This window comes from Coregonus clupeaformis, chromosome 6, assembly GCF_020615455.1.
Source record: "Coregonus clupeaformis isolate EN_2021a chromosome 6, ASM2061545v1, whole genome shotgun sequence".
Taxonomy (NCBI): Eukaryota; Metazoa; Chordata; class Actinopteri; order Salmoniformes; family Salmonidae; genus Coregonus; species Coregonus clupeaformis.
In genome coordinates, this window is record NC_059197.1 from 31,480,022 (window position 1) to 31,498,194 (window position 18,173).

The 18,173-nt window shown below is 43.6% G+C and overlaps 1 protein-coding gene across 2 annotated transcripts in view; it reads right to left on the reverse strand.

Moving 5' to 3' along the window:
• rasgrp4 (RAS guanyl releasing protein 4) overlaps positions 1-18,173 on the reverse strand; it is a 67,497-nt gene that overhangs the window by 4,858 nt on the left and 44,466 nt on the right. The window contains exons 7-16 of one of the 2 annotated variants that reach the window (XM_041878156.2): positions 18,018-18,156; positions 15,283-15,456; positions 13,757-13,873; positions 11,296-11,571; positions 8,198-8,278; positions 6,663-6,767; positions 1,374-1,483; positions 1,035-1,185; positions 895-931; positions 4-153 (exon numbers count right to left, since the gene is read on the reverse strand). In XM_041878156.2, the coding sequence (XP_041734090.1) occupies positions 4-153; positions 895-931; positions 1,035-1,185; positions 1,374-1,483; positions 6,663-6,767; positions 8,198-8,278; positions 11,296-11,571; positions 13,757-13,873; positions 15,283-15,456; positions 18,018-18,156 (1,340 nt within the window). Of the gene's footprint in view, positions 1-3; positions 154-894; positions 932-1,034; positions 1,186-1,373; positions 1,484-6,662; positions 6,768-8,197; positions 8,279-11,295; positions 11,572-13,756; positions 13,874-15,282; positions 15,457-18,017; positions 18,160-18,173 lie in introns of both variants that reach the window. The other variant, XM_041878155.2, reaches the window with a different exon arrangement.

An 18,173-nucleotide genomic window follows, 5' to 3' on the forward strand; every position in this document is an offset into this window, starting at 1 on the left:
TACTCCAGCTGTTAGCCTTGGTTAGGATGTCCGGGACAGGGGTGAGGGCTGAGGCAGGGGTGCCAGGACAGGACCCAGCATAAACCCTGTCCCTCTTCACACACTGCATCCCACACAGGTCCTGGCAGTGTCTGTGACAGTTTACCCCACAGTCTGATGGGGGGAGGGAGGGAGAGGGAGAGAAAAGGTGGTAGAGAGGGGAGTGAAAGAGGGGGGGTAAGTAGAGGGGGTAGAGAGTGAGTTTAGAGAGATAGATGCAAGTCATATCTACTTTTGGTGCAGGAATATTAATGTATTCTAAGGCAGGGGTTCCCAAGCTTTTTCATTCAGGCCCCCCTTCCAGCGTTGGGGAACATCCCGCCCCCCCCACCCCACCCCCCCTGCACGCGCCTCGTCTATTTCTATGGGCACAAGCACTGTTCATGACACCAACTGTTCACACCCCTCTTGTTGGCGGAGAGAAAATGTTGCAGGTTTAATGTTTATTTCCTGCAGTTCTACACATTTTGTCATGGGGTGAAGAGAACATTTTGCCGTTTTAAAGCTACTTTTCTTGCAGTTCTATACATTTCGCCATGTCTAATGTGTATTCATGTGATATTTGAGTAAATCAAACATTACTGCAAAATCTATGGGCTAAAAAAACCTAAAGAAACAGTCATTAGCTGACAGGGGCTAGTTGATCTGGACATTTCTGACAAGTTATAAATAGCTCTCTAAGATGTGCAATGACTGACATGACAAGAGGAACTGATGATGCAATACCCAATTTCGAAATTGTACCTTGTGCATTCTAATATTACAACTTTCAAGAGTACGTTGAAGCCGGACTGAGTTCATAAAGAAAGAAAATAGAATTCCGCTGTTGTGTGAAGTTTAGATGAGTTATCTTACCTCGACAGTGGAAGCCCTGCTTGATGACTCCCCACAGCTACAACAGAGCAGGACACAATAGAGCAGGAATTAGATGGTTTGTGACCAACCTCAGCTAAATCACACAGCTTTAACAACATCGAACTCAATGCAATACCCACAAAGCCTCCACAAGTGTCACAGAAGGTGGGTCGCTTGTACGTGGTCTCGTGGAAGTTGTGAACGTTCTTGAAGTTGTATCCCAGTTTGGCACAGACAGACATCCCCCTCATAAAGTAGGAGCTGATCTGCTGACGACTGATCTCTCCCTCTCTGGAAAGGAGGGAGAGAGGGAGGGATGGAAGGAGAAAGAGAGAGTGACGGATTGAAAGTTAGTGACAGATCGTGAAAGTTAGAGACAGATTGTGCTTAAGAAGAGAGTTCACACATCCAACTGTGGCACAGGAGCTTGACCTGACATGACTATTCTCTCTCTCTCTCCTCTCTCCTCTCTCTCTCACCTGTCACTGTCATTGTTGCAGAAGGAGAAGGGGAAGTTAGCTGCTATCTTCTTAAAGTCCTCCAGAGAGATGTATCCATCCTGGTTCAGGTCGTAGTTCTTCATGATGGACTGCAGAGGTCAGCAGAGACAATATGTTCATTCTGTGGTACGGCTGGTAGAGGTAGACGGGGCGACCATAGAGATGTATAGAGATCTCACCTCGGAAATAACCCCAATTATTTTGCATGGACATTGCCATAGAGTGCTTCCACCATTTTAAAGTAGTAAACTGGGTTTGGGAGCGATCAATCAATGATCAGAGCATTTGTCTTCTTCAAATAGCGGAGGTGCGTAAAGATGGCGTCCTCCATGCACTTACCCTCGTTTGCCTCGTTTGCTAAGTTTGCCGTATTGTACATTTCTCTGTTACTCTTTTTTTGTATCGGCATTAGGACAGTATATTTCAGCTCAATAGACGGACCAATTAAACAAAAAAAGAATATATATACAGTGCATTCGGAAAGTATTCAGACCCCTTGACTTTTTCCACATTTTGTTAGGTTACAGCCTTACCCCATAATGACAAAGCAAAAACAGGTTTTTAGAAATTTTTTAAAATGTAATCTTTCCCTCGATCCTGACTAGTCTCCCAGTCCTTGCCACTGAAAAACATACAGTCAGAATCGAGGGAAAGATTACATTTTTTGTCTAAAAACCTATTTTCGGTTTGTCATTATCGGGGTATTTAGTGTAGGTTGACAAGGAATATTTTTTATTTCATCCATTTTAAAATAAGGCTGTAACGTAACAAAACGTGGAAAAAGTCAGGGGGTCTGAATACTTTCTGAATGTACTGTATATATATTTTAGGAATTTGGTTGAGTTTTTGACAACTGGTATCATATGAACACACAAAAGTGTGTGGAATTGCAGGAAATACGTTTTAAAACTGGTATTTTTTTCTCTCTGGGGTGTCAACAGGTGTTTCTCTCTGGGGGTTTGTTACTGCGCTGATAAATTACAATATCCATCCGGACCTTTGCCACCTAGGAAATGTGTGTGACCGGACCTTCTCAAATAGTACTTGCTCACCCCTGGTATACATGATTCCAATTTTAGCTCCAAGATGCTGCCTAGCTGATTAATCTTTTATGTAAAAAAAAATCTGTTGATAGTCCCAGTCGGTATTAGATAGAACGCCTGTTGGGAAAAACAACCTGTGGTTACCTAGGTTACCTTTGGCTCACAGCAAAAACGTAAACCTTTTCAAACGCAATTTTCTTGTTGTTTTAGTCAATTGCAAAACTACATTTTAAGAAAGGTACATGTCTAAAGATTACTTTTCAACATTGCCTGCTCCAGAGCGTACTGAACAGAATTATAAACGCAACATGCAACAACTTCAAAGATTTTACTGAGTTCCAGTTCATATAAGGAAATCAGTCCATTGAAATAAATTCATTAGGCCCTAATCTATGGATTTCACATGACTGGGAATACAGATATGCATCTGTTGGTCACAGATACCTTTCAGAAAAAAGTAGGGGCGTGGATCAGAAAACCAGTCAGTATCTGGTGTGACCACCATTTGCCTCATGCAGTGCGACACATCTCCTTCACATAGAGTGGATCAGGCTGTTGATTGTGGCCTGTGGAATGTTGTCCCACCCCTCATCAATGGCTGTGCGAAGTTGCTGGATATTGGCTGGAACTGGAACACGCTGTCTTACACGTGGATCCAGAGCATCCCAAACATGCTCAATGGGTGACATGTCTGGTGAGTATGCAGACCATGGAAGAACTGGGACATTTTCAGCTTCCAGAAATAGTGTACAGATTCTTGTTACATGGGGCTGGGCATTATCATGCTGAAACATGAGGTGCTGGCGGCAGATGAATGGCACGACAACGGGCCTGCCTGCCCATACCATAACCCCACGCCACCATGAGGCACTCTGTTCACAACGTTGACATCAGCAAACCACTCGCCCACACAACGCCATACACATGGTCTGCGGTTGTGAGGCCGGTTGGACGTACTGCCAAATTCTCTAAAACGAAGTTGGAGGTGGCTTATGGTAAAGGAATGAACATTCAATTATCTGGTAACAGCTCTGGTGGACATTCCTGCAGTCAGCATGACAATTGCACGCTCCCTCAAAACTCGAGACATCTGTGGCATTGTGTTGTGTGACAAAACTGCACATTTTAGAGTGGCCTTTTATTTGGCCCCAGCACAAGGTAATGATCATGCTGTTTAATCAGCTTCTTGATATGCCACACCTGTCAGGTGAATGGATTATCTTGGCAAAGGATAAATGCTCACTAACAGGGATGTAAACAAATTTGTTCACAACATTTGAGAGAAATAAGCTTTTTGTGCGTAGGGAACATTTCTGGGATCTTTTATTTCAGCTCATGAAACATGGGACCAACACTTCACATGTTGCATTTATATTTTTGTTCAATGTAGAAAAACGTAATATTGTATACAGCTACAAGTAGTGAGTGGAGTTACAAACAGACTATAGAGCTACATGTAGTGAGTGGAGTTACAAACAGACTAAACAGTTACAGTGGGGGAAAAAAGTATTTAGTCAGCCACCAATTGTGCAAGTTCTCCCACTTAAAAAGATGAGAGAGGCCTGTAATTTTCATCATAGGTACACGTCAACTATGACAGACAAAATGAGAAAAAAAAATCCAGAAAATCACATTGTAGGATTTTTAATGAATTTATTTGCAAATTATGGTGGAAAATAAGTATTTGGTCAATAACAAAAGTTTCTCAATACTTTGTTATATACCCTTTGTTGGCAATGACACAGGTCAAACATTTTCTGTAAGTCTTCACAAGGTTTTCACACACTGTTGCTGGTATTTTGGCCCATTCCTCCATGCAGATCTCCTCTAGAGCAGTGATGTTTTGGGGCTGTCGCTGGGCAACACAGACTTTCAACTCCCTCCAAAGATTTTCTATGGGGTTGAGATCTGGAGACTGGCTAGGCCACTCCAGGACCTTGAAATGCTTCTTACGAAGCCACTCCTTCGTTGCCCGGGCGGTGTGTTTGGGATCATTGTCATGCTGAAAGACCCAGCCACGTTTCATCTTCAATGCCCTTGCTGATGGAAGGAGGTTTTCACTCAAAATCTCACGATACATGGCCCCATTCATTCTTTCCTTTACACGGATCAGTCGTCCTGGTCCCTTTGCAGAAAAACAGCCCCAAAGCATGATGTTTCCACCCCCATGCTTCACAGTAGGTATGGTGTTCTTTGGATGCAACTCAGCATTCTTTGTCCTCCAAACACGACGAGTTGAGTTTTTACCAAAAAGTTATATTTTGGTTTCATCTGACCATATGATATTCTCCCAATCCTCTTCTGGATCATCCAAATGCACTCTAGCAAACTTCAGACGGGCCTGGACATGTACTGGCTTAAGCAGGGGGACACGTCTGGCACTGCAGGATTTGAGTCCCTGGCGGCGTAGTGTGTTACTGATGGTAGGCTTTGTTACTTTGGTCCCAGCTCTCTGCAGGTCATTCACTAGGTCCCCCCGTGTGGTTCTGGGATTTTTGCTCACCGTTCTTGTGATCATTTTGACCCCACGGGATGAGATCTTGCGTGGAGCCCCAGATCGAGGGAGATTATCAGTGGTCTTGTATGTCTTCCATTTCCTAATAATTGCTCCCACAGTTGATTTCTTCAAACCAAGCTGCTTACCTATTGCAGATTCAGTCTTCCCAGCCTGGTGCAGGTCTACAATTTTGTTTCTGGTGTCCTTTGACAGCTCTTTGGTCTTGGCCATAGTGGAGTTTGGAGTGTGACTGTTTGAGGTTGTATACTGATAACAAGTTCAAACAGGTGCCATTAATACAGGTAACGAGTGGAGGACAGAGGAGCCTCTTAAAGAAGAAGTTACAGGTCTGTGAGAGCCAGAAATCTTGCTTGTTTGTAGGTGACCAAATACTTATTTTCCACCATAATTTGCAAATAAATTCATTAAAAATCCTACAATGTGATTTTCTGGATTTCTTTTCCTCAATTTGTCTGTCATAGTTGACGTGTACCTATGATGAAAATTACAGGCCTCTCTCATCTTTTTAAGTGGGAGAACTTGCACAATTGGTGGCTGACTAAATATTTTTTTTCCCCACTGTACAAGTAGTGAGTGGAGTTACAAACAGACTCTACTAAACAAGTTAAACGTCTTACCTGTGATTAAATGTTTTCCACACATAGAGCTATAGTTACATGTAACCTACTTGGACACCGGGTCCCCACAATTTCCCACTCAGCATAGCCTGAAGCCACAGGGCTCTTCCCCCAGGCTCTATTTCCCACTCAGCGTAGCCTGAAGCCACAAGGCTCTTCCCCCAGGCTCTATTTCCCTACGTGGGAGCATTGCGATCCGTAGGTCGGGATTTTTGACCTGATTACATGTACATTGAACAACACAGCAGCTTTTCGGCAAGTTTTGTTATTTCTGTATAACAAAAAATCTACGATGAAGTTGGCTCTTTTACACTGGGGGTCAATAGGAAAGAATGTTTGTTTTCCCCAATTTGTGGCCGAGGGGAATTCCTTGTTATTACATGAATATCCACTCGGAGTATTAGTGCTAAAACAACTACGTTATATCTGAATTCCGACATCTTTATGCACCTTCGCCATTGGTTTGCCTAGTTTGTAAATGGCTTTAAGCTATATCACCTCCATCTAGTGGCCACAATAAATTAATGACACACAATATTTGGTTTAAGACTCCAGCACTGCAGGTGGACGTCAATCACCAATATTAGCTTTACACTTTTTTCAAACATCAAATTTAGAAAAAATCGACTACTTTAAAATGGAGATATCCTCAATGGCGCTGCCCGTGGGCACACAGACACCATAATGGGAAAGAGACAACGTTGCGATCTCTATACATCTCCATGGGGGCAACAGATAAAGTACATGATGTTAATTGTGTGTTGTGGTAGAGTAGAGGTAGTTCTGCTTTAGACAGTAATGAGGAAATGACTCACACACAGACAGGCAACACATCTCATGGCTCTATCTCAATTCATCTCTACTTGATTCCTCGCCTCCTATCTCCTCGCCTCCTCCTTCCATATGGAAGATCCATCAACTCTGACATTCTTCTCCAATGGGTTTTGAGAAGTAGGCGGGGAGAGAGGATGTGACGAATCAGGAGCGATACAATTAGAAAGAGCCCCAGTGTTGCTGAGGATAGATACTCACACAGACAGACAGTGTAGGTAGACTGACAGACAGACAGTGTAGATAGACTGATACTCACATCCACCATCTGTTTGACGTGTTTAGAGATGGTGTCTGGGTCCAGCCTCGGAGTCACTCCTGACCCCCACTCTGCTACAACTGGGGGTTTGACAGGTGCTACAGGCTGTGGGGAGGGGAGGGGAGGGGAGGGGAGGGAGGGGAGAGAGAGAGAGAGAGAGAGGGAGGGAGGAGGCATGAAAGACTGCACACGTAAAAACACCTACCACATAACACGTCTTTGTCAAGGCTCAGTCTTTTTGTGGTTAACTTTGATGTAGCCTAGCTTCCACCCACAGTGTGATGCAGAGAGGGTGTAAAGTCAGAGGTCAGGAAGAAAGGAGGCAGGATGATGGTGATAGATAATGTTGATAAACTGCATTTCAGCACCAGAGGCAGAGAGAGAGAGAGAGAGGAACACAATTAGACCTAACCAAATCACGAGAAAACAAAAAGAGAATTACTTCACACATTGGAAAGAATTAACAAAAAAAACAGAGCAAACTAGAATGCTATTTGGCTCTAAACAGAGAGTACACAGTGGCAGAATACCTGACCACTGTGACTGACCCAAACTTATGGAAAGCTTTGACTATGTACAGACTCAGTGAGCATAGCCTTGCTATTGAGAGAGGCCGCCGTAGGCAGACCTGGCTCTCAAGAGAAGACAGGCTATGTGCACACTGCCCACAAAATGAGGTGGAAACTGAGCTGCACTTCCTAACTTCCTGCCAAATGTATGACCATATTAGAGACACATATTTCCTTCAGTTTACACAGACCCACAAAGAATTCCAAAACAAATCCAATTTTGATAAACTCCCTTATCTACTGGGTGATATACCACAGTGTGCCATCACAGCAGCAAGATTTGTGACCTGTTGCCACAAGAAAAGGGCAACCAGTGAAGAACAAACACCATTGTAAATACAACCCATATTTATGTTGATTTATTTTCCCATTTGTACTTTAACTATTTGTACATCATTACAACACTGTATATAGACATAATATGACATTTGACATGTCTTTATTCTTTTGGAACTTCTGAGTGTAATGTTTACTGTTAATATTAATTGTTTATTTCACTTTTGTTTACTATCTACTTCACTTGCTTTGGCAATGTTAACATACGTTTCCCATGCCAATAAAGCCCTTAAATTGAAATTGAGAGGCAAAGAGAGAGAGAGGCAGAGAGAGAGAGGGAGCAGAGTGACAGTGAGTGACACTAGTGTTTTTCAACAGCCCCCGTGTTTAATGACCTAGGAAGAAGTCAATGAGGCTGGCACACGAGTCTAGAGATTTGATTCTCCCCCCCCTTCTCCCGAAGAGTACAATCATTGACTGTGTTTGAGAGCATCAAATCCATGATGCATTGTGGGTAAATGGTGACTGACTGATCTACTAATAATAATGAGTAGTTATTTATGATACAAGGTGATTTGTAGATCGGTCAGTTGGCAGTAGCCTGCACTGTCGGCTGCAATGTGGAACAAGTCTATTCACTTCCCCGCACTAGATTGGACCAATACAATGTTTTAGGTGTCCAGTACTGACCTGTGTCTTAGGGTTCTTGGGTTCCTTGGTGTAGGATAGCTCATAGATCTCATCCTCTGTATAGTACAGATCCAAAGACAGCTGGGGACACACACACACACACACACACACACACACACACACATTAATATACAGTGAGGGAAAAAAGTATTTGATCCCCTGCTGATTTTGTACGTTTGCCCACTGACAAAGACATGATCAATCTATAATTTTAATGGTAGGTTTATTTGAACAGTGAGAGACAGAATAACAACAACAAAATCCAGAAAAACGCATGTCAAAAAATGTTATAAATTGATTTGCATTTTAATGAGGGAAATAAGTATTTGACCCCTCTGCAAAACATGACTTAGTACTTGGTGGCAAAATCCTTGTTGGCAATCAGAGGTCAGACGTTTCTTGTAGTTGGCCACCAGGTTTGCACACATCTCAGGAGGGATTTTGTCCCACTCCTCTTTGCAGATCTTCTCCAAGTCATTAAGGTTTCGAGCCTGACGTTTGGCAACTCGAACCTTCAGCTCCCTCCACAGATTTTCTATGGGATTATGGTCTGGAGACTGGCTAGGCCACTCCAGGACCTTAATGTGATTCTTCTTGAGCCACTCCTATGTTGCCTTGGCCGTGTGTTTTGGGTCATTGTCATGCTGGAATATCCATCCACGACCCATTTTCAATGCCCTGGCTGAGGGAAGGAGGTTCTCACCCAAGATTTGACGGTACATGGCCCTGTCCATCGTCCCTTTGATGCGGTGAAGTTGTCCTGTCCCCTTAGCAGAAAAACACCCCCAAAGCATAATGTTTCCACCTCCATGTTTGACGGTGGGGATGGTGTTCTTGGGGTCATAGGCAGCATTCCTCCTCCTCCAAACACGGCGAGTTGAGTTGATGCCAAAGAGCTCAATTTTGGTCTCATCTGACCACAACACTTTTTCCCAGTTTTCCTCTGAATCATTCAGATGTTCATTGGCAAACTTCAGACGGGCATGTATATGTGCTTTCTTGAGCAGGGGGACCTTGCGGGCGCTGCAGGATTTCAGTCCTTCACGGCGTAGTGTGTTACCAATTGTTTTCTTGGTGACTATGGATCCTCTCGTGTAGTTCTGGGCTGATTCCTCATCGTTCTCATGATCATTGCAACGAGGTGAGATCTTGCATGGAGCCCCAGGCCGAGGGAGATTGACAGTTCTTTTGTGTTTCTTCCATTTGCGAATAATCGCACCAACTGTTGTCACCTTCTCTCCAAGCTGCTTGGTGATGGTCTTGTAGCCCATTCCAGCCTTGTGTAGGTCTACAATCTTGTCCCTGACATCCTTGGAGAGCTCTTTGGTCTTGGCCATGGTGGAGAGTTTGGAATCTGATTGATTGATCGCTTCTGTGGACAGGTGTATTTTATACAGGTAACAAGCTGAGATTAGGAGCACTCCCTTTAAGAGTGTGCTCCTAATCTCAGCTCATTACCTGTATAAAAGACACCTGGGAGCCAGAAATCTTTCTGATTGAGAGGGGGTCAAATACTTATTTCCCTCATTAAAATGCAAATCAATTTATAACATTTTTGACATGCGTTTTTCTGGATTGTTTTGTTGTTATTCTGTCTCTCACTGTTCAAATAAACCTACCATTAAAATTATAGACTGATCATTTCTTTGTCAGTGGGCAAACGTACAAAATCAGCAGGGGATCAAATACTTTTTTCCCTCACTGTACATACATATTCTGTGTAGTACAGATCCAGAGACAGCTGGGGGGGACACACACATTAATATACACACTAAGGGGGGACACACATTAATATACACACTAAGGGGGGACACACATTAATATACACACTAAGGGGGGGGACACACATTAATATACACACTAAGGGGGGGGACACACATTAATATACACACTAAGGGGGGGGGACACACATTAATATACACACTAAGGGGGGGACACACATTAATATACACACTAAGGGGGGACACACATTAATATACACACTAAGGGGGGACACATTAATATACACACTAAGGGGGGACACACATTAATATACACACTAAGGGGGGGACACACATTAATATACACACTAAGGGGGGACACATTAATATACACACTAAGGGGGGACACACATTAATATACACACTAAGGGGGGACACACATTAATATACACTAAGGGGGGCACACATTAATATACACACTAAGGGGGGACACACATTAATATACACACTAAGGGGGGGACACACATTAATATACACACTAAGGGGGGACACACATTAATATACACACTAAGGGGGGACACACATTAATATACACACTAAGGGGGGACACACATTAATATACACACTAAGGGGGGACACACATTAATATACACACTAAGGGGGGACACACATTAATATACACACTAAGGGGGGACACACATTAATATACACACTAAGGGGGGACACACATTAATATACACACTAAGGGGGGGGGACACACATTAATATACACACTAAGGGGGGGGGACACACATTAATATACACTAAGGGGGGGGGACACACATTAATATACACACTAAGGGGGGGGGACACACATTAATATACACACTAAGGGGGGACACACATTAATATACACACACTAAGGGGGGACACACATTAATATACACTAAGGGGGGGGGGACACACATTAATATACACACTAAGGGGGGGGGACACACATTAATATACACTAAGGGGGGGGACACACATTAATATACACACTAAGGGGGGAGGAGGGTGATGACTACTTCAAGAGGTCTACTGTAACTCTCAATACATCTACTTAGTAGGAGCTTTTCACAGTCTCCAAAACCACTAAACGGAGCCCTATAACCGATAACAACAGTCAATTCCAACAACTCCCCCCTTTCCCTTTGGGAAACAGGTCAGTGGGACTGCCTTGTTTAAATAAAGATACAATAGAAATCTCAGTGGGACTGCCTTGTTTAAATAAAGATACAATAGAAATCTCAGTGGGACTGCCTTGTTTAAATAAAGATACAATAGACATCTCAGTGGGACTGCCTTGTTTAAATAAAGATACAATAGAAATCTCAGTGGGACTGCCTTGTTTAAATAAAGATACAATAGAAATCTCACGGTGAGTAGATGCAGCAGGTCCTTGTTGGCCTCAAACGGAGGGGAGCAGGAGTGCACAGACAGCAGGTCAGAGATGTTAGAGTACAGGTGCTGCAGCTTCCCCAGGTTAATCTTCTGCTCCTCCAGGTAGTCTGGCAGGGCCTCATTCAGGGAGATCAGGTCCTTCAAGTGGACCCCCAGGATAGGCACCTTAAACCCTGAACACTCACTGTACACCCGCCGGTAGTTACTATAGTTACTGGAGGATGACAGCAGCTCTGTCATTTCACTCAGGGCCTGGAGAGGAGGGGGAGAGAAGAAGAGGGGAGGAAAAGGAAGAGAGGAGATGAGAGGACCTACATGGAAGTCAGCGGTTTCTTCTAAACACCCATGGCAAGTTTCAGGGGGAAGGTTTCAGTGGAGGCTCCTCAGAGGGGGAATGAGAGGACCATCCTCTTCAGTGAATTTCATTTTTTAAAAAAGTAGTGAAACATGAAAAAAGTTATCCTTTTTAGATACAATTATACTAAATATATTCACGTCACCAAATAATTGATTAAAACACACTGTTTTGCAATGAAAGTCTACAGTAGCCTCAACAGCACTCTGTTGGGTAGCACCATGGTGTAGCTGGAGGACAGCTAGTTTCCGTCCTCCTCTGGGTACATTGACTTCAATACAAAACCTAGGAGGCTCGTGGTTCTCACCCCCTTCCATAGATTTACACAGTAATTAAGACAACTTCCGGAGGATGTCCCCCAACCTATCAGAGCTCTTGCAGCATGAACATGTTGTCCACCCAATCAAATTATCAGAGAATGAATCTAGTACTGAAAGCATAAGCTACAGCTAGCTAGAACTGCAGTGCATAAAATGTGGTGAGTAGTTGACTCAAAGAGAAAGAAAGACAATAGTTGAACAGTTTTGAACAAAATAATTTCTTCAAAAATGAAGGAGAAGAGAGCGAGAGAGATCTATATTCCGTAGTATTTCTTTCACTTTCACTTACGTAGCTAGCGAATGCAGCTAGCTAGTTTAGCCTACTAAAACACCCTGCTCAAATAGAGAGGGATGCTATGTTAGCTAGCTGGCTATGGCTATCCAACACTGGAACTCTTCCAAGTCAAGGTAAGCTTTTGGTGTTATGAATTTATTGCCACCCGGGGCCCTTCGGTGTAACTGCTAAACTGCTTGCTGACTGTACACTGTAATGCATGATTGTAGTGGGTTTACTAACGCGTTAGTTCTAGTAGCTATGTTGACTATGACGTTAGCTAATATGGTGACAACGATGTAGGCTGTGTTTAGTGGTTATGTTATGAAGGTTTGGCTTGGAAAGTTTTTTTTGCCTGGTCACAGACAGCTGATGTGTTGAGCACTGAAGTCCACAAGCGAAGGGAAAAGGTGAGAGGAAGAGAGCATGTAGATGAGAGAAGGGATTATACAACGATCAAAGGGATCATGCTGTTTGTATGTGGCTGCTATGAAAATGAACTGTGTTTGCGTGTGATCAGGGGTGTATTCATTCCGCCGATTCTGTTGAAAAACATTCCTTAAACAGAAGCGTACGGAACTAAACGGGGATAAACTCACCAGAATTTGACCAATAGAAACTCTTGTTTGCAACTGTTGGACTAATGATGACATCCTAGATCAGCTAGATGCAGGCAAGAGTGTGCAAGGCGGTATTGAATGTGTCAATGTCTGTCACCTTGATTACTCAGATTTCTCTCGACCTGTGCAACTACGTTGTAAGCTTTCATTCATAGACTAGGTTGTAGGAAACTCATGATGGGTACAGGGAACATTTGAGTGTCATGTAGTAGCCTAAACCTATCCGTGTTACATTGAACTGGGTGAACGGAATATAAATGACAGTCATCCAATATACTGTAATAGAAATAAGGCCTGCTCATAAAGGAATATTAGTCCTCCATCATCTTAAACCGCCAATGGAAGGTTTGAATGAAATCACTTTTTGCTTCGTGAAGTAATCCAACAACGTAATGCCGCCATCTTGTCTATTTCTGATCTTCTCTCATTGATCGAGCCAGGCGAGTGTCATTCAAAGCGACACTTGATTTCGGGTTCCAGGTGAGTGTCATTCAAAGCGACACTCGATTTCGGAGTCTCGCTCATGACGTGCAGCACTGGAGTTGACACCCACCTGTCTCAATCAATGTGAGAGAAGATCAGAAATAGACAAGATGGCGGCATATTATACATCGTTGGATTACTTAATGGAGCGAAAAATCTATTTCATTTAATAGCGGAGCATTTTCTAAATTCAAACGTTCCCCCTGCAACTAGCCATGGGAGTTTAGAACACCAATGACTTCCAAGTCGAGAGTTAAGAAAGTATTGCCATGTAAAGGAAGGTAGAAAAGCTGCTGCTTATGGATAAATAGTGATCAAGGGCTATCACAGCTAACGATGATAAAAGCCGTTTGATCCCATCAGCTAGGTTAGGGTTAGGGCTGACCTTAGTGATGTCAGGGGGTAGCAGACTGGCGGTGTCCTTCAGACGAGAAATGGAGCTGTGACAAAGACCACCTGTCACTGCCATCAGAGTGTTGAAGTTCTGCAGTGCATGCAGCCTCTACAGTGGGAGGAGGAGGAGGGGGGGACACAGAAAATAGGTTTATTTGTCATCTCAGGAAGTAGTTGTTCTGGATTCTAAAGAAAAGGGAACTTATCTCAGCAGACACAAGGGGAAGACCATCCTCAGTGAATTTCATAAGAATAAAAATAGTCACAATTTTAAAGTTATCCTTCCTTCCTACAGTATCCTCAACAGCACTCTGTAGGGTAGCACCATGGTGTAGCCGGAGGACAGCTAGCTTCCGTCCTCCTCTGGGTACATTGACTTCAATACAAAACCTAGGAGGCTCATTGTTCTCACCCCCTTCCATAGACTTATACAGTAACTATGACAACATTTCCGGAGGACGTCCTCCAACCTATCAGAGCTCTTGCAGCATGAACTGACATGTCTTCCGCCCAATCAAATGATCAGAGAATGAATCTAGTACTGAAAGCATAAGCTACAGCTAGCTAGCACTGCAGTGCATAAAATGTGGTGAGTAGTTGACTCAAAGAGAAAGACAATAGTTAAACAGTTTTGAACTAATCATTTTTTTAAATGAAGGAGAAGCAAGAGCGAGAGAGAGCTAGCTATATTTCCTTGTATGTTTTTTCACTTTCACTTAGCTATGCAGCTAGCTAGTTTAGCCTACTCAAACACCCCCCTCAAGCAGAGAGGGATGCTAAGTTAGCTAACTGGCTATGGCTATCCAACACTGGAACTCTTCCAAGTGTAGCGGTTAGCGGTTAGGATATGAAGGTTTGGCTTGGAAAGGTTTTTTCGCCTGGTCACAGACAGCTGATGTGTTGTTCACTGAAGTCCACAAGCGAAGGGAAAAGGTGAGAGGAGGAATTATACAACAAGCGAAAGTGAACAGTGTTAGCGTGTGATCAGGTGTGTACTCATTCTGCCGATTCTGTTGAAAAACATTTCTGAAACAGAAGCAAATTGAACGAAACAGGGATAAACATACTTGAATTTGTCCATCTGTTGGACTAATGATTACACCCTAGATCAGCTAGATGCAGGCAAGAGTGTGCAAGGCGGTATTGAATGTGTCAATGTCTTTCACTTTGATTACTCCCATTTTTCTCTCGACCTGTGCACCTACGTTGTAAACTTTCATTCATAGGCTAGGTTGTAGGAAACTCATGATGGGTATAGGGAACATTTGAGTGTCATGTAGTAGCCTAAACGTATCAGTGTTACATTGAACTGGGTGAACGGAATATGAATGACAGTCATCCGATATGCTGTAATAGAAATAAGGCCGTGCTCATAAAAACAATGATTGTCCTCCCTCATCTTAAACGTCACCAACCGCCACTGGCAGACACTTCTAAAATGAACTCTTCTTTCATGGAAACTACTCCCACACTTCATAGACAGTACATACACTAGCTGGTTGTGTGTTTCTAGGTTACCTGGGCTACGTGTATGAACTTGGTGAAGACCTGGGCTCTCTGCTGTGCAGTGTGTCTGCTGAGAATCATCAGCTGGACCCACTGAGACACGCCGTTACACATCATGACACTGCGCTCCAGGGATGGGTTGTCCCTCACAGAGCCACGCACCACGTAGCTACGGTAGTCCAGGAACTGACGCAGGGCAGGAAAGGACAGACAGGTAGGACAGGACAGACGGGTAAGACAGGAGAGACGGGTAAGACAGGACACACAGGAGAGGACAGAGAGAGAGACAGGAGACAGGAAAGACAGGACACACAGGAGAGGACAGAGAGAGAGAGACAGGTAAGACAGGACACACACAGGAGAGGACAGAGAGAGAGAGACAGGTAAGACAGGACATGAACTTGTTAAAAACATTCTCCGCTACTTTTGAATACATTTTTATCCAGTAGTTCTTTAAGTAGAGCTCACGAGCCAAAAGTGGTCCCCGAAAATTGCGTACTATTTCACATTGCTATCTCTCTCTCTGCTGTGTGTGCATCTTGCTAGCTGTCACTCAAATGGCAAAGATAAGGGTTCATCGAATTTCTAGGGGGCTGGCCCACGTGGGGGAAAATGGTGCCGCACAGCTTCCAGAAAACACTCACTTTCAAACTAGGGAATTCGTGGCTAACTGAGGTAAAACAATAATTCTGCTCATAGATTATCCATGTATGAACTACATACAGTGAGGGAAAAAGTATTTGATCCCCTGCTGATTTTGTACGTTTTTCCCACTGACAAAGAAATGATCAGTCTATAATTTTAATGGTAGGTTTATTTGAACAGTGAGAGACAGAATAACAAAAGAATCCAGAAAAACGCAAGTCAAAAATTTTATAAATTGATTTGCATTTAATGATGGAAATAAGTATTTGACCCCCTCTCAATCAGAAAGATTTCTGGCTCCCAGGTGTCTTTTATACAGGTAACAAGCTGAGATTAGGAGCACACTCTTAAAGGGAGTGCTCCTAATCTCCGTTTGTTACCTGTATAAAAGACACTTGTCCACAGAAGCAATCAATCAATCAGATTCCAAACTCTCCACCATGGCCAAGACCAAAGAGCTCTCCAAGGATGTCAGGGACAAGATTGTAGACCTACACAAGGCTGGAATGGGCTACAAGACCATCGCCAAGCAGCTTGGTGAGAAGGTGACAACAGTTGGTGCGATTATTCGCAAATGGAAGAAACACAAAATAACTGTCGATCTCCATCGTCCTGGGGCTCCATGCAAGATCTCACCTTGTGGAGTTGTAATGATCATGAGAACGGTGAGGAAGCAGCCCAGAACTACACGGGAGGATCTTGTCAATGATCTCAAGGCAGCTGGGACCATAGTCACCAAGAAAACAATTGGTAACACACTACGCCGTGAAGGACTGAAATCCTGCAGCGCCCGCAAGGTCCCCCTGCTCAAGAAAGCACATATACAGGCCCGTCTCAAGTTTGCCAATGAACATCTGAATGATTCAGAGGAGAACTGGGTGAAAGTGTTGTGGTCAGATGAGACCAAAATCAAGCTCTTTGGCATCGACTCAACTCACTGTGTTTGGAGGAGGAGGAATGCTGCCTATGACCCCAAGAACACCATCCCCACCGTCAAACATGGAGGTGGAAACATTATGCTTTGGGGGTGTTTTTCTGCTAAGGGGACAGGACAACTTCACCGCATCAAAGGGACGATTGACGGGGCCATGTACCGTCAAATCTTGGGTGAGAAACCTCCTTCCCTCAGCCAGGGCATTGAAAATTGGTTGTGGATGGATATTCCAGCATGACAATGACCCAAAACACATGGCCAAGGCAACAAAGGAGTGGCTCAAGAAGAAGCACATTAAGGTCCTGGAGTGGCCTAGCCAGTCTCCAGACCTTAATCCCATAGAAAATCTGTGGAGGGAGCTGAAGGTACGAGTTGCCAAAAGTCAGGCTCGAAACCTTAATGATTTGGAGAAGATCTGCAAAGAGGAGTGGGACAAAATGCCTCCTGAGATGTGTGCAAACCTGGTGGCCAACTACAAGAAACGTCTGACATCTGTGATTGCCAACAAGGGTTTTGCCACCAAGTACTAAGTCATGTTTTGCAGAGGGGTCAAATACTTATTTCCCTCATTAAAATGCAACTCAATTTATAACATTTTTGACATGCGTTTTTCTGGATTTTTGTTGTTGTTATTCTGTCTCTCACTGTTCAAATAAACCTACCATTAAAATTATAGACTGATCATGTCTTTGTCAGTGGGCAAACGTACAAAATCAGCAGGGATCAAATACTTTTTTCCCTCACTGTATTGACACATCCAGCCCAAAGCGGGAGGTTTAAACGGAGCATGTCTTTAACAAACTGATTTTTTTATTTTATCGATGGCTCAATTTAAATGAACCTTCCTTGCAGTGTTAATCTTTGGAGGGGGGGGGGCAAATAAAATTACAGCATTTGAGGGGATCATTCTTAGGCTCTGCAAAGATTTTAGAATCTTGATCACATAATGAGTAGTAATTTGGGATGCAAGGTGATTTGTAGATCAGTGATTCACAGTCCAACTGTAATGTAGTCCACCTCAAACACACATATTGACTGACTGACTGGCTAACTAACTGACTGCTTAACTGACTGACTAAATGGCTAGCTGACTGATTGACTGACTGGCTGACTGACTGGCTGGCTGGCTGACTCCCTCTCTCTCTCCCTCCCTCCCTCCCTCCCTCACCGAGACGTTGCAGAAGTTTTTGAACTCCAGGTAGGAGAGGTGTTCGGCCATCTCATCCGGCTCCATGTGGTCAAACAGTAGAGATACCTTCCTCTTCTTTACAGACTGAGACGGGGCCTGGGAGACTGGGGTCGCTGGACTACTGGGGGAACAATA